Source organism: Scomber scombrus, chromosome 8 (assembly GCF_963691925.1).
Source record: "Scomber scombrus chromosome 8, fScoSco1.1, whole genome shotgun sequence".
NCBI classification, from domain to species: domain Eukaryota; kingdom Metazoa; phylum Chordata; class Actinopteri; order Scombriformes; family Scombridae; genus Scomber; species Scomber scombrus.
The window spans coordinates 13,457,876-13,473,728 of NC_084977.1; the positions used below are offsets into that span (position 1 = coordinate 13,457,876).

General features: G+C 37.9%; 2 protein-coding genes across 3 annotated transcripts; both read right to left on the reverse strand.

The window, feature by feature from the left end:
• Positions 1-238: 238 nt before the first annotated feature.
• Positions 239-10,297, reverse strand: faah (fatty acid amide hydrolase). The gene is made up of 16 exons (XM_062424379.1): positions 10,233-10,297; positions 9,880-10,138; positions 9,035-9,148; positions 8,445-8,585; positions 8,173-8,306; positions 7,836-8,042; positions 7,703-7,743; positions 7,487-7,611; positions 5,153-5,278; positions 4,940-5,034; positions 4,616-4,715; positions 3,478-3,521; positions 3,342-3,381; positions 3,152-3,260; positions 2,320-2,465; positions 239-1,110 (listed from the first exon to the last, which is right to left on the reverse strand). Exons 2-16 carry the CDS (start codon positions 10,093-10,095, stop codon positions 988-990), a joined length of 1,761 nt encoding a protein of 586 aa, XP_062280363.1. The 5' UTR covers positions 10,096-10,138; positions 10,233-10,297; the 3' UTR covers positions 239-987.
• A 1,770-nt stretch (positions 10,298-12,067) lies between these two features.
• Positions 12,068-14,279, reverse strand: LOC133984673 (cytochrome b-c1 complex subunit 6, mitochondrial). Of its 2 annotated transcripts, none has more exons than XM_062424122.1 (4): positions 14,152-14,279; positions 13,804-13,839; positions 13,126-13,287; positions 12,068-12,306 (listed from the first exon to the last, which is right to left on the reverse strand). In XM_062424122.1, the coding sequence occupies exons 1-4, from the start codon at positions 14,194-14,196 to the stop codon at positions 12,274-12,276; spliced, it is 276 nt and encodes a 91-aa protein (XP_062280106.1). In that variant the 5' UTR covers positions 14,197-14,279; the 3' UTR covers positions 12,068-12,273. The 2 variants fall into 2 exon arrangements, with proteins under 2 accessions (XP_062280106.1, XP_062280107.1); XM_062424123.1 differs by having other exon boundaries at positions 13,804-13,836; positions 14,152-14,270.
• Between the last annotated feature and the right edge of the window lie 1,574 nt (positions 14,280-15,853).

Below are 15,853 nucleotides of genomic sequence, written 5' to 3' on the forward strand. Positions count from 1 at the left end.
TTTCTTGTTACGGCATCAATGCAACAATCACTCACAGTAAGAATGAAAATGATCTGCGCTCATCTGTGGCACAGTGATGGAGAGGGAGAGGTGGAGGATAAAGACGATGGTAAAAGAAAAAAGAAAAGAAGGTGCATTAAAGGCGCAAGTTGCATTAGAAACTTAGTTAATTTAATTTCCAACAACAAAAAACAATGGATCATCTTAATTGCATAGAGTACGTTATTGGTGACTTGTATAATTCCAACATCTGAAAGAAAATTTCAACATTTCCAGTGTAGAAACAAACAACAGTAGTGGTTCTTCTGTGAGAAATCATTTACTTCATTTTATTCTCGGCCTTCATTTGACATGAAGCTGTCAGGTCTTGTAAAGAAACAAACAGGGTCAAGAAGACAAAGGATTATTTTCCATATTAATCATACTGTCAATTCTAATATTCAAAATTTGCTGCATGTGGTTGTGGTGCCTTTTTTTTCCTCATGATGAAGTGAATTCAATTATTTTTTGATTGCCTGTATGCCTGTTCATGCAATATCGTGTGAAATATTACAACAGTACCAGTAGTGGCAAAACAGAACAACCAAATGGGATCCTGGAAAAAACAAAAAAACAAACAAAAAAAACCCCACTAAAGATCACATAATCGTAAGTGTCACACTCTTACTTTTAAAGCAAATAATAAAAAAAACCAAATGTTAAAGTTAAGTACAATACAATTGATATGAAATGCTCAAATCTTGAGTCAGTCCATTTTGTGTAGAACAGATAAATAAAACAATATTAAAGATTTAAAATATTAAATATTTTGAAAATCATTATTAATTGTGTTATCTCATGTTTCAGTTTGATTTAATGTGGTTCAGCTCTCACATAGTGCACACTTATTCCTCATTATTTAAAAGAGCAGCTGGGTTCACTTTAACACGTTGGACCCAATGTAAATTTAACCTGAAGTCCCTGAAGACAGCAGCTCCACCTGTGGCCTTACTGTCTGCTCTGTTTAACCAGTTGTTCCACCTCCTTCATGAAGCGCAGGCAGAGCTCATCCTGCCACGGCAGGGCGACACACTGCACTGCCACGGGCAGACCCTCACCTCCAGACACAGCCTGCACAAACACAGAGCGCACTCAGTCGAACAGAACTACCACAGTCCACTGCCTCCACCTGCTGACCACCTGTGGAACTACAGTCTGTTTTCAGACCTGTCAACTGTGGCTGATACAGTCATGTAATGGTACAGCATTAGTACAGCAGAAATTAGTTATTAGCTCGGATTTAAAAGCTGACCTGCAACTATATTACTAATATTAATAAATAGTTAATCCTTTGTCATTTTTAAGCAAAAATGCCAAAAAAATGTCTAGTTCCAGCTTCAAGAGCAACATGCTGCAACTTAAGAAAACAAATACAAAAACAGATAGACAAAACAAGCAACAAATTAAGAAAACATTTTCAATAATTTGACACATGCACAGCATTTAGAAAACACGCTGCCGATACCACGACACATTACAGAAACGACAATGGTAGTGTTTCCAGAGGACATTTACCAGTGATGAACACATCAATAACTCATAAACGAAACATTGTTAAAACACAAACAAGGCCTCTTTCCTAATGTTCTAAGGTTGATTACGAGTTACAACCTTATTTTCACCAAGAATTCAATAACTTCACTCTTATACAGTGCAGTGTGCCAAAAAATCTGTTCACACATCAATGGTCTCCTGTTGGTTATACTACAACACCTACTTTGGAAGAAAGGCTTATGAGTTATTGATTTGTGTTTGAAGTATTTTTGTTTGGAGGGACAGCTTGTTTTGGTGAAAATAAAGTTGTAGCTCGTTGTCAACCTTACTATGGTAGGAAAGAGGCGTCATTTGTGTTTTAACAACATTTTGCTTATGAGTTATTAACTTGTTCCCACTTTTGTTTTCGTTTCTTTAATGTTTGCTACACATTTTCTAAATGCTGCGCATGGCTTGTACGATTGATGGAGATGTTTTCTTAATTTGCTGTGTGTTTTGTGTTTTCTTAAGTTGCAGTGCTGTTGCCCTTGTCGGCCAGCCTACTTATGTGATAGTTAACTGAATATCTTTAAATTTTGGACTGTTGGCCAGTCAAAATAAGCAATATGAAGAAGATTTTTATTGTTTTCTGACATTTCATTAAATGAAAAGATGAAATATTTCATGATTAATCAAGAAAGTAATAATCTGACTTATTATTAATTTAAAAATGATCATATGCAGCTCTAAATCAAAATGTTTATATATCTATTTTTTTATGGCTCTTAAAAGTCACCTTTCACATACCTCTTTGAAGAGCCTGTCCCAGAGGTCCTGATGAATGCCCTTATAGTGCTTGAGTTCCTCCTCATCCTCTGCCGTCACCGTAGAAACAGGAACAACACCAGCAGGAAAGGTGAGGAGATTGTAAAGCATTGTATAACTAAGAGCACCTGGTAGGAGTGAAAAAGCACACAAACAAAAGGAGAAATTGGTCATTCAATGTGTTTCACTAGCTCAATTTTATATTAATTACATTATTGTTGTTGCTATGTGGTAATGATGACATACAGTGCTGAGATGAAGTGTTTCAGCCATTTTTCTAATTGATTATCATTCTATGGACAAAGTATCATCAATATTTGGTTAATTTCTCCATTAGTCTGATGTATGGATATAGACAACACTCTTAATATGTGAAAGAGTTTATGCTTCTGTTGCTTCACTGTTTCAAAGTTATGCGACTTTTTCTTGTTCCATATCTATACGGTGAGCCTGGAGCTACTTTACAGGAGAAGATACTGCTGTTTTTACCTATTTTTATGGATTCAATGTCCCCACACGATATATTACATAAATACAAAACATAAATTGAATCATATGCCACTGTTAAAAACAGGAAAACTATAGATAGATTGCTTCCTAACTCCCTGACTACTACAATAGGTAGTGTAGTGATCTGCTTTTTATACATGACCTAATATTAAGTTTGCAGAAAACATTGAAGACAACACTCAGCTCATTCTCAGACAGATGACGGGTTATAGGAAATAGATGGATGGACACTGTTGTCTCTTGTACCTCTCTGTAGTTCATACACAATGGTCTTACACACAGAAAACTATTTAGTGGACCATACTGGTAAGCTTGCCGCAGTAGAGGAAGTTGTAGGCTGGTCCAATCATAGGGCACAGCAGCACGTCTATGTTGCATCTTCTCCACTCTGCTATCGTTTCATGAATGTAGTCCTAATGAGAACACAAGAATTCAATTTCACCTTCTGTGCATTCAAATGTGCACAAGCATCATTGGCTGACAGCCCACAGTACCTCAACAGCAGCATGCTGCTTCCACAGATCTGGAATAGATCTAAAACAAGGCAGACAAAGAATCAGCAGCTATTCCCCCGTTATGTCCTGTGTGATGATGTATCAAAGCCTGTCAACTTAAAGATTATTCTCTCACCCAACTCCACAGACGGCATTGAGCACCACAGACACACGAGGAAACTGCAAAAGACAAGCACAACATCAAACACACTTTACGAATCGTTGTTTCACTTCTTTATCAAACAGCTGCCAAAATCACTTTCAAACTAATACCATACTCAACAACATAATAACTTTATCTGTACAGCACTTTTTGTGCATCGATAAAAAGTTTCAAGAACAAGGTGCAAGAGCAAGGTGCAGCGGGAGACGCATAAAAAACATTAAAAAAACAACAGCATAGAGGACAGTATTGTATAAAATCACCCATAAGGTTTAACAACAGTAAAACCACTTGAAATGGTTGAATGCCACCACCGACTAGTCAAGTTGCAGTTTACATTCATGGCTGTCCAGACAGATAATATTTGTACTAGACTTTGAAGTAATTTAATAAAATGAATTAAGTGTATTTTCCTTGTATGTTCACATGTTTGGCCAATAAAGCTGATTCTGATAGAACATAAAGTTGTAGCCGTGACAGCAAATTAGTGTCATCAAATTATTACCTGACCAAATGTGAAATATGTTCACAATCTCTCCTTCTGTTTCTGATTTAGGGTGTCTGTTTTATGGCTATAAAAGTGTTTGAGCAGAAAATTATGATGTCAGAGCGAAGATGACCTTTGACAATTTGGATATGAAATATCACTTAATCATTTTATCCCATTTGTGTAAAACATAATTAGGGTTAGGGTGTATTACTCTAATCATAGAAATATTCCTGTCACTGTCAAAATATCATAATAATAATAATAATACCCCAGTTCTTAGCATGAGGAAAAGTTGTGACATCCAATCTCTCACATCAGCTAAGCAGCTCTGTAGTGTGGTCAGCTTGTTGAACAGAGTAATAAAACTATATGCCATCTGCATACCAGTGAAATAAGATGAAACAGTGGCATATGATACAAACTAACGGCAGCATATATAGTGAAAAAAGAACTGTTCTAATAATTGATCCTTGAGGTTTATCACGTGCATGTCACTATTGAGGTCTGCAATAATATATATCTCAAACAGATCAGTGTTTGTTTTTTCCCTAAGAAAAATGTTTTATTCTTATTTGTTTCCGTTGATATACAGTATGTCTGTCACAGAGGGACAAAACTTACCAGAGGCTTCAAGAGGAAGGAGAGGGTTTTCTTCAACCACTTGGGAAGAGAGTAAGGGAAAACCTGTGCTTTAAGACAGGGGTCCACAGGGCCTCCCTTCCTAAAACAGAAAAGGTAAAAGATCATTGACACAAAGTAAAACCATCTGTGGAGGGTAATTAAAGGGTTTGTAATGTGGCCTGATGTAATAGTTAGAAAGCAGCCACATGAGGTCTTATACAGCTTCTGAATATAAAGTATTCAAAAAGTCAAAAACTTGAAAAATATTTATACAAAAGAGATCATCCTGGACAGATAAAGGTAAAAAAAACCCCACAAACTCACAGTTTTTGTAGCAGGGTGGTAGCTCCGTCTGCCAGGATACCTTTTACAATGAGTTCGGGTAAAATGTCACTGATCTTCGGATTGTATGGCACCAACTACATGCACAAATGACAAAGGGAAGAAAAACATTAAAAATAATTATATGCTGTCACGTTTTACATGGGTGTAGTAGACCATATATTATGTATATGTCTGTGTGTATTGTGATCTTACAGTGTGTCCTGCTTGCTCTAACAGGGCTTTGACCTCCCTGATGCCTCGGACCATGCTCGGAGACGGTTGTGTGTAGTCATCAGTTTCTAAGTAACCAATCCTCAGAGGTTTGGAGCTCTTGTACGCCTGAGGACAATATAGTTTCATTCTGTCAGAATTGGTACGGAGACATTGGAGTAGAGGCACATATGTAGATTTATTTTGTTATGTAACTGATACATATTTGTAAATAAGGGGTTGCATTTTTTCTGTTTTTGTTTTCAAGGGTTTAATTTCAATGCACAATTAAAAAAGTGTTGTTAAAGCACCATATCCAGTATATGTTTTAAAACAATGATGATAGATGAATGCAAACAGGGAATTTAATATTTCCCCTGCACTTTCACTCTGTAGGTGAACTCAACTCATTATATCACAGCAGAGCATATTCCCCAGAGGAAACATCTATAGTGCAAATAACAAGCAGCAAACCTCAAGGGACTCTTCGTCACCATGAAATGATCACCCAAACATTCTAGCAGCAGGTCTCCCCTCCTCCCTCTCGACAAGAGGAGACAATATTTTTAAACCCAATTACATAAATAATCCAGGTAGTTTAGAGGAAACTGTGCTTTGGAATATCTCATAACCCGTTTTTGGTTCTTAGAAAACTGGTTCATGGAGCAATTTCACAGCTGTTAAGGAAAATACACCTTTAATTTCAAATTCATCTGTGGGCCACTACACACACACACACACACACACACACACACACACATATATATATATAAATAAAATATATATTATATATTATATATATAAAATATGTATGTATGTATATATATACATATATGTATATATATGAATAGGTTAGGGTTAGGCCTGGCTGCAGGGATTTGCTTCAATTCAGGCACAAGAACATTAATTAGGTTGAACACTGACATGACACAGGGTGATAAGGTCTGGCTCACAGTTGCTGTGAATCTCCAAGGTTTCATTGTTAAAACTGGGTGGAAACAATTAGGGAGTTTTTAAAAAATCCCACACTGAAGAACCAATCCAAAGTCTTTAGGGCGGCCCTTCATATTGGAACAGTGACAAGAACATCACTTCAGAGGATACTGGGGGGAGAGCATCATTTTCAGTAAGGCATGTCCTTGACCAAATGTAAGGGAAGTAGGATTGTTAGCGGCCGTTCTCATAACTGTTCAAGCAACTACTGTGCATTAAGAAATCCCAAACTTCGGGGGCTGAGCTCTCCAATTGTCTGATATCGCAAGACTAGTCCGTCCAAATTTATTTGGTAGGGTTGACGTAATACCTCTGTGCTGGCCAGTAGACCTGGCTTTTTGCATGCTGTGGTATAAAAATAGGAAAGTGCCTTCCCCATATAGCTGCCACAAAGTTGGAAGCACACTATAACTGCTGTAATTTCCCTTTAAAGATGCCCTATGGAGTTCTCTTGTTAAAAAATAAATAAATAATTGTTTACTGGACATTCAGCATCTTTAACCAAAACACATTGTGTGCATCCTTTCTGAATTCTAAAATTGTGAATGCATTTCCTTCCTCATTAAAAGTAGGGTTGGTAATGTTGGAAAGCTAGCAAGAGATTTGAAAATAGCACCTCCTCCTGCCTCCTCTAATTCCACCCCGCTGCTCCCCCTCCCGTCAGTGAGTCCGTCCAAGCCACGCCCCCACAAACCGGCAACAGCGACAGGTGAAGACTGTGCACGCGCGAAGTAGGCAGGGAGAGAGGGATGCAGAACTAGACATGAAGGCACCTGATTGGTTTTTGCTTTTCAGTGCGAAGAGCATGGATTGGTCGGAGTTTTATCAGTCCTGTGGCTGTCACAGAGGTCTGATTTTTTCCATTCCTTTTTCTAAAGACATAATGTATTGATACCTCTGATAATAGAAGGACTATTTCACCCAGTATAACAAAAAGTGCTTCTGAACAGGATTAACAACCCTACCTTTAAAGCATTTGCAAAGCCAATTTTTTTTCAATATTTAAAATCATGCATTGTTGACATCCATGTTTGCCTCTTCACCGCCTTTGCTGGTGTGTTGTTTCATTTGTTGGCTTGTTACTTCCAACTTTCAATCAGTAGAATAGCATGAAACCAGTGGCTGTATGTGAGTGACGTAACACCACAGGGTACCTTTAATTGGAACTAAGGGGCCTCGCCCCCATTCTAAGTGACACAGTGGCAGACCAAAGTACACAAAAGTATGTTGATGTCTAGAAACCTTTAGCTGTATATAGTGTACACCCTTCAAAAAAATATAATCTAATGTGAAATGCAAAAACAATACTGGGCAATAATATGAATCCCTTAGACGAGGACACACCTGCACATTAAAAGGTACAGGTGGAACAGTGGGGTCCAGGGTAAACATGTGGTCGCAGAGCAGAGCCTGCATAAGCAGAGCCAGACTGTCCACATCCTTCGCCATGGGTCCAGGAGATGACAGCACTAATTTAATGAGAAAGAGCTGATCAAATCTTTAAGAAGACACATGTAGTATTGCAAGGTAATGATAATTGTAACTTGAAGTGTAACTTACCTGACTTTTGCCCTCGATAAATGGACCTCATACCTTTTAAACTGACCAAAACACAAAGAATGAAAACATCTCAGAAAAAGCGTTATGACTGTAAAATGGCAATTTATAAAACAAAATGAATAGAAACACCCACCTTAGCCGGCCTGCTGTTGGCTTGAAGCCACAGATCCCACAGAATGAAGCAGGAATGCGAACGCTGCCCCCTATATCAGAGCCTAAACCAAGCAGGGAGCCTCCTCCTCCGATGAGAGCCCCTTCCCCGCCAGACGAACCTCCTGGGGTCTTCTGGAGATTGTGTGGGTTAACCGTCTGCCCATAAATGGGGTTACTGCACTCATAACTGGAGGTGAGGCAATACAAGTGGAAGAGAGATAAGCAAGCGGAATCATTGTTTTTGCAGGTGTAGAAAAACAATGTGCTGGATTGCATTAGTGCGCACTTTGTTATAACTTGATCATGAAATAATTTACTTTAGTAAGGCTTGGGGCAGGTTGGTTTTCACAAAGGGAATAGCTCCTTGTCTCTTCAGAACTTCAACAAGCACAGAGTCCTGCTGAGCTGGCTGCTCCAGGTTGATGATCACACCGCAAGAAGAGTCATGATTCTTGTATGGTAATATAAAAACAGGTAAAGCGAGCATTAGATAGGATTCAATAAAGACACAAACTTGAACTACATAAAGAACGCTGTCAGTATAATTGCCATTCGGTGATGGTGAAAGTAATATATAACTACAAATTACCTTGTATGCAAAGTTCTCTTTGATGCTAACTGGAACTCCATACAAGAGGCCGTCCTTGTTGGAGCCAACAGTTTTGAGCTGGTCAAAACTCTCCAGCAAAATCCCTGTGCAGCAGTTCAGCTTTTTGTTTACGTCAATAGTCTGTGGGAAATGGGGAAAAAACCCAACACACAGACAGGCTCTAATTTTATGTCTCTTCCGAACAAACTGGTTGTAAAAAAAACATGAAAGCTAGCAAACATACTAGCACGTTGACAAATATCTTAAGTGCATTCATCTACTTCACGGAAAAAACATTAAAAGGGTACAGGTTCTTCTTGTAGTAGGACATTAGAGCATATAATAACAAATGTGTTGATACAAAACCCCAGGATTTTTTTGTGTGTGTGTGTTTCATAATCATTAATTAAGGAGTGTTATCAGCCATCTCTTAATGGAACACCGAAATCTACCCGGCACTGGTCATGTTTGGCAATCATCTGTATTCTAAAAATTGGTGGATTGATTAAAAAATGTATCACAGATGAGTCAGGGAAGGTTCAAATAGATAATTCATTTCTGTGATAAATAGGCTGTGTTTGGTACTTAACCTTTTCCATGTAAGAGTAAAAAACGTCCTCGGGTGTCAGTGAGCCTTCCTGTAGTTGCTTTGTCAACTCAGACAGGGACAGTGTCAAAATGTGAGACGAGTCAGTCAGTGGATGCTAGAAAAGCATGGACACACACACACACACACACACACACACACACACACACACACACACACACAGTTATTACAGCATAGCAGCATATGTTTGGAAAATTAGTTCACATAGTAGATAATAATCATACCTTTTAAAAATAGTTCTTCACAAATATCAAATGAACTACAATTAGTGTACACTATGTGCACATACCTTACATAGGCTACACACCTTAAATTAAAGATCCCTTAAACATTAATAGTAAAAGTTCAAATCTCCCCTTATTTAAGGCAAAGTGGCAAATACAAGACAGGATCTGTTAATATGCAACCTTCCCCAAACAGTTGTTTTCACTTTTATAGGATGATATAAAATGTACATTTTTTCATGAGTGCATGTGTACAGGCTGTACTTTCTTGAGCTATTTATCATCTGAACTCAACAAACTCCCAGTCTAGAAATGCCAAACTGTAACCTGACTGGTGGTCTTATATGAGCAAGAACAACCAACACCTTTAACAACAAAACCACTTGATCTTTGTATCTATAAAGCCAGCTGTCACCTGTCAAACAGTAACTCTTATAGGCATAAAATGTAATTGCACTTGTTCACTTGTTCCATAGCCCAGATAAGCGTGTTCACAACAAACAAACCCATTAAGTCAGCGTTATCAGTCTTTGATGATAAACAATTCAACTTTGCATCTGAATAAATAATAAGGTGTTTTTAAACTTTCCCTCACAGCTCTTACCAACTCCTTGTACTCGAGCACAGCCTGCTCGGCCCGCTGCAGGCTCTCAGCCCTCCGGTTTCTGGCTTTCTGGATCTTCTTCTCTGCCTCTTGGTGGCTGTTGACCCTCCGCACCAGTACGACCAGAGCTCCCATAACGCAGGCTGCACCGGTGAGCAGTGCCGCTGTCCGGCTGTCCACCTCCAGTCCATGAACAAACAGTTGAGCACTTGCCATGGTTTTCCCTCTCAGCTCAAGGATCGACGTCGGCTAACCTAAGCTAACAAAGACACACTGCTGTTAAACAAAGCGTATCGCGGTAGGAGCAAACAGAGCTTTAAAGCCGACAGGTGGGCGAGGTTAACTTTACTTACATATTCATCGGAGCAGTTTCCCCGTGAGGAACTTTTTTTCCCGGCGGCCGCGGCAGTGCTTAATTGCAGGCACAACACCATGGGAACTAGCCTGCTGTTGCGTAGCAACGAGGTGAGGTAGAGGGCGCCAGAGTCACATTCTATGAATGCTCGAAACTCCTACGCCTATAGTTCATACCGATGAGTAAATGCAAAACTGTGTTCATATATTCATCGTGACGGCCCAGAAAGTGCCACGTTATTTTGCGGGGCCTGTATACATCGGCCATAACGGTAAGAGCGCCACTTCACATTGATAGTACACCGTCTCCACTCAGAAAATACCAGGACAGTCTGATGCACAATTTCAAAATTAAAGTCCTCTAAATTAGCATATGTGAGCTATATTTTCTATGAATTGACATTGATATTAATAGGAAACTCCCTGTTTCCACTCAACGATTTCACTAGTAGCTACCACATATATACGAGCCACTCGCTTTGTGTTTTTCAGTAGGCTACTCGTTCTCTCGACCCTGCAAGAACGTGACATGTTTGCACAGTAAGGAGATTAATTGTATTATCAGAAAGGTGACGTTGCACGGCACGGGTTCAGTTTTTTAAGTCTTTCTTAAAACATCAATCAGCTGCCCAAATGAGCACTCACATGTTTTTTTTTTGTTTGTTTACATAATCATTGCTCCTGTTCATACTGGCCTTTAGAAGACCCCATTCATAATGCACTACAATGTAAGTCATGGGGGACAAAACAAATACAAAGCTCCTTCTGTGCAAAAATATATGTAAAAAGTTTATCTGAAGTTAATATGAAGCTTCCACTGTCCAAATGAGTCAACTCAACGTTACAGTCGTTTTAGTTCCAAGTTCCTTTTTGTTACTATATATGCACCATAGTTCAATAGGGAAACACTGTCTGAGGAAACAGAGGGAATTTGATGCTAAAAAGACTGTAAATGTGGCATTTGACATAAATCAGACTGCCGAAGCCTAATATAGGCCTGAGCTTCATATAATCACAATGGAGGTTATGGCCCCCATCACTTACATTGGAAAATACATTTAAAGGGAGATTTTCAGGGGTGATTACAGAAAGGAAAACATCTTTCAGTATTTATAGAGGCTCCTGACTGGTGTTTTAAGACAGACTTGAAAAATAATGTGAACTTATCCTTTATGGCCAGACTACAACTAGCCTGAGTAAGCAGTTCAATTACCATTAACCCTCTGATAAATGCTGGGGTTTGCCTTAAGCAATATTTTATCAGTGTTTGTATAACAAACCATTAAGTCCCTGTTTATTCAAGTCACATCTATGAAGCACTGAATTAATATGAAGCAAATGTTGAAAATGGGTCATTGAATAGTCCAACTTGTTGTATCTGCAAGACAACTCTTAATAACACTGGTAGCTTACCAGAGACAAGTTAAATGACAACTAACCCTCTGATGTATGAAGGTGTTTTCATCACAAAGCAACATTTTCAGTGTTTGTTTAACACATCATTGAATACTTATTTAAGGAACATCCTGTCCTTTAACAGTGTTTTTATTCCCTCTTGTTTCTCTGGCTAAATGCAAAGTGTGATTTCTGGCCAAATATTTCTCAGGCAGGGCAAACTAAATGTGGACATTTCTGCAAATTATTTCCCTTCTATTTCCATATTTCATAGTGACCTGCACAAACTCTACAGATTAGGTGTTTATTACTTAAAAAAAATCGTTAATCTTAACTTTATGTCTAAGATGGATCAGTTAGCAGGTTCAGTTTTACATGACTTATTTACCAACTTTTATTGGACTTACAGTCATTCATCCAACAAAAATGTGACACGTGGTAAGGTTTTCAAGCCATTCACTTTAATAAATGTGCACTCAGATTACCTTTTAAATACTTTGATTTCGTCACATGAGCAGATATAGTATTACACTTAGTTACAACATACAGCAGATCCACATATGGATGTATTTAAAACCATATTCTCCTCATAATATTTTATTTGAAGAATGTCGTCAGCCAGTGGTGCAGCAATCAGGATGGATTTTATTTGACAGAATGAAACAGTTTGTGTGCCACCTAGAAAAGGACAAAGAGGAAATGCATTAATGCACATAAACTATGTACACACTGTACAAAGTCATCATTTGAGATCAATACATAACTTTCAATATCATAAACAATGCTGTCATATTTTTTTGTACAATTCAAACTGTTTTGCCCCAGCTAATGCTTATTGAACTGTTCATAAGTGAAAGACATGCAAAACTGAAGTTATTTTCATGCACCTTTTTTAAATTTTTTTTTACAATCTTACACTATATGACAGAACCTTGTGTACTGTTAGAATCTGTTGGCAAATCAAAGGATGCGGAATTTGATGAAGAAGCTTGTATTTTCAGCAAAAATAAGCTTCTCGTGGTGCATAAGGCTGCTAGTCCACCTTTTGGATGTAAGGCCAGCTATGCCAAGTGAAGCCTCACTTTATTTTTATTATGTTTGTTTTTTTCCAACATTAAAATAAAGATTAATGTTATTTTTGAGGTGTATTGATGGGGGGGAAACAAAGCTTTCTGAAGCACTAAATCAATATGATGCCAGTGTGGAACATGGCTAATTTAATACCGTCAAAACAGCTACATCTGCTGGGCGGCTCTTGATAATGCAATGATAATTCTATTTGACAAAGACACATGAAAGTAACATCAAGGTTAGGTGGTTGACACTAAAGGTTCTCCAAATTAGCTTAGCATGAACCAGGGCCAGTGTTATTGTAGCTTTGCTGTCTATGCTAGCACAGATAATGCTTTTCAAACATGTCATTAACACAATAACAAGTCAATCATCTTGGCTTTTTTTATTCTTTTGTTATTGCCAATTGGTGGATGTCACACTTACACAGTGGTCCCGAGCGTGGAGAAAGTCAAAGAGCTCCTCGGTACAATCCTCCTCTGTTGCAGACCGAGAGCCAACTCTTGTCTCACACTCCTCCAGACGCGCCTGAGTGTGGATGCAGTGCTCTGTCTCTACACACTTCTGTCTCATCGTTTCAAGAGGATCCTGAAACAGATTATGCAGCATTTAGAGTATGAACCATATTAAGTGACCTTCAACAAGAGACACATATTCAGTAGACGATCAGGCTTCCCCCTCAGTTGCTCTTGTGGTATCAACCGGTATAAACTTAATAATGGAAAATTCTTAAAGGTCTAGTAAATCGAAACTGTGGGGCGTTTGAAAAGTTTAAGTGAAAATTAAGTTTACAATGGTAAATTTTGAAGATTGGGAGGAAAGGTCTCATATTTATAGATACATTTCCAGAGGGGAGGGGTTGCAATGGAGGAGACCTGAAACGACCCCCATGTAGGGTAACAGGAGGTCCATTTCTTGTCCACATTGGCTCTTAACACCCCTTTTTTGTTTGTCGGGTAGTTCCTCCTGGCTCGATCAAAATAGTCTTTTCTAGCTTTACAATGTGATATATTACTAATAAAAGGGTGGTCAGGCTTATGATCAATGATACAGGGGGCCTGTCAACACATTCTGTTCACGATGCAGGGTCTTCCATGAACATACCACCATATCTTCTTCCTCCTCCTCCTCTTCTTCCTCCTAGAAAAACAAGACAACCAAATCAAATCAATGACATCATTCATTTCCAGACATCAGACCACTGTGTCTAACTATCGTGTCTACATAACTTAATCTACAAATTCAGCAAGTAGATTATGAGCGATTCAAATGTAATATGCCATTGTGATTTAGCTGAAAAGTCTTTCTGAACCATCACTGTTGTGTGAATGTTGGTTAATGCTACGTGCTAAGCTAGGTTAGCAGTGCTGTGTTAGCTTGCTAGCTAAAATAACCACACGTTACTGTCCTGTCATAGGTGAGTTTTCTTATGTGTAAAAAAAAGTTACTAACATCCTCAGGCTCTCCATTCATGATCATTTTCTCCTCGAAAACCATGATTTTGATGTCCTTCTCCTAAGGTGACCTGGCTGTCAAATGTGGACTGCTGGAGGACGCTGGTGAGTCTCAGAAAGCACACCACGCAGTTTCCGGTTTTCAGACTTTCAAAACAAATCTCCCATTTACCGACAGCTAAAACGTGCAGCTCCATTTAGCAAGAATACATTGTAGGAAGGGTTGGAAGGGTTCCTTTGGAAATTTAATAGGTTACAGATGACTTCTTACCCTATTTAAAATTTAATAAATAATATAACTATTTTAATTACTAAATCAAAGTATTTATTACTTTTCTTATTTTTCTAACAAATGTTTTTCCACTGTCTCTCATTTGAAAATGTATTCATTAGTTCATGTCGATTTTGGAATATAAAATAAAGATATTTTATGAAAAAAGTTGAAAGTCTGGCATGGGCTTTATTGGTACGGTGACACCATTGAAGCCCACGTCATGATTTAGTTACAAAATATAAAAAAATATATTGTTTTCAAAAAATTTAAAAAACAGCAATATTTATTGAGTAACATGTTAAATATATTTTTAAAAATGAGGGGAAAAAACCTCCTCCTGAGCAAAATCTTAAAGGCCTGACTTAAGATTTTATAATCATCAACATTTTCATAAGTAACTTTTTTTTCTCAGTAACTAACGGATTACATTTAAAATTCCCTCAACTACATATCAATTGTTGGAGCTATTTGTTGTTCTTGTTCAATTTGATAATTACACGTTAATTAGTTTGATGATAATTTAAGTTTCATTTGAGTTAATTAGAGTACTGGTTAATGCTTTTGTTTTGAGGTTACTGGACAGCTTGGGGAACAGAGGTGAATTTATTTCTATGGGTAGACAGGTATAGCACCAGCAGGGTTATGGTTTTTACTAGGGCAAGAGAGGCGGCAGATGCCATAGTTATTTGTCTGTTTGCTTATAAAAATGGTAAAATAAAACAAAAGAAACATCATGCCTGCCTGGACAATGCACTTGTGTTTCTTACCCTGTCTAAGATTCACCCCTGAGGTGCTTCAGTGTCAATTTGATTCTGAGCTTATTTTTCTTCATAATTTATTTTTAAGTTAAAATCACCATTACATCTATGATCTTTAAATGAAATTCTTTTATATTACTAACAAGCAAACTATTTTTTTCAGGCTACAAGACATTGCCCAAATCTAAACTTTGACCCCAAACATAAAATATGTAGCTGGGTTAATTTTGATATTGACAGTGGTGGATAAGGGTGCTAAGGGTAATCATTTTTCATCACCTACTAAGGTCTTCAGTTAGGCATAGCCTATTTACATTGTTTAATATATTGTGTATAAGAAATTACTTAATAAAGCCTCTTTAAAAAATAGACTTTTAAAATATATTTGTAATGAATAAACCCTAATTATATTTTTGAAATCCGTTTGCTACTTGACAGGGAAAAAACACTGGTCGTGATTTCCTGTCAACTGTAGAGGTGGAGGTCCAAGATGTCTGCCTCCCAGTCAGCCATTTTGTCTGCAGCTAGGTACTCTTCAAATGAAGACATCATTGATTCTTTAGAGGCCAGACCTTAATTACTGATGCCATACTGTACTTGAGTTATATTATCTTAAAGCCACCCTTCACTAAAAAATATGTTTTTCTACTTGTTGTCCTACAGTTGGA

Excerpts from the sequence above, each read along its gene's own strand:
- LOC133984673 (XM_062424122.1), bottom strand. The coding sequence starts at position 14,196 with ATGGTTTTCGAGGAGAAAATGATCATGAATGGAGAGCCTGAGGAT. Across the intron at positions 13,288-13,803 it reads AGGAGGAAGAAGATATGGTG|GATCCTCTTGAAACGATGAG; the intron begins GTATGTTCATGG and ends AATCTGTTTCAG. Across the intron at positions 12,307-13,125 it reads TCCACGCTCGGGACCACTGT|GTGGCACACAAACTGTTTCA; the intron begins GTAAGTGTGACA and ends GTCCTTTTCTAG.
- faah (XM_062424379.1), bottom strand. The coding sequence starts at position 10,095 with ATGGCAAGTGCTCAACTGTTTGTTCATGGACTGGAGGTGGACAGCCGG. Across the intron at positions 8,586-9,034 it reads TTTACTCTTACATGGAAAAG|ACTATTGACGTAAACAAAAA; the intron begins GTTAAGTACCAA and ends CATTTCCCACAG. Across the intron at positions 7,744-7,835 it reads CCAACAGCAGGCCGGCTAAG|TTTAAAAGGTATGAGGTCCA; the intron begins GTGGGTGTTTCT and ends TGTTTTGGTCAG.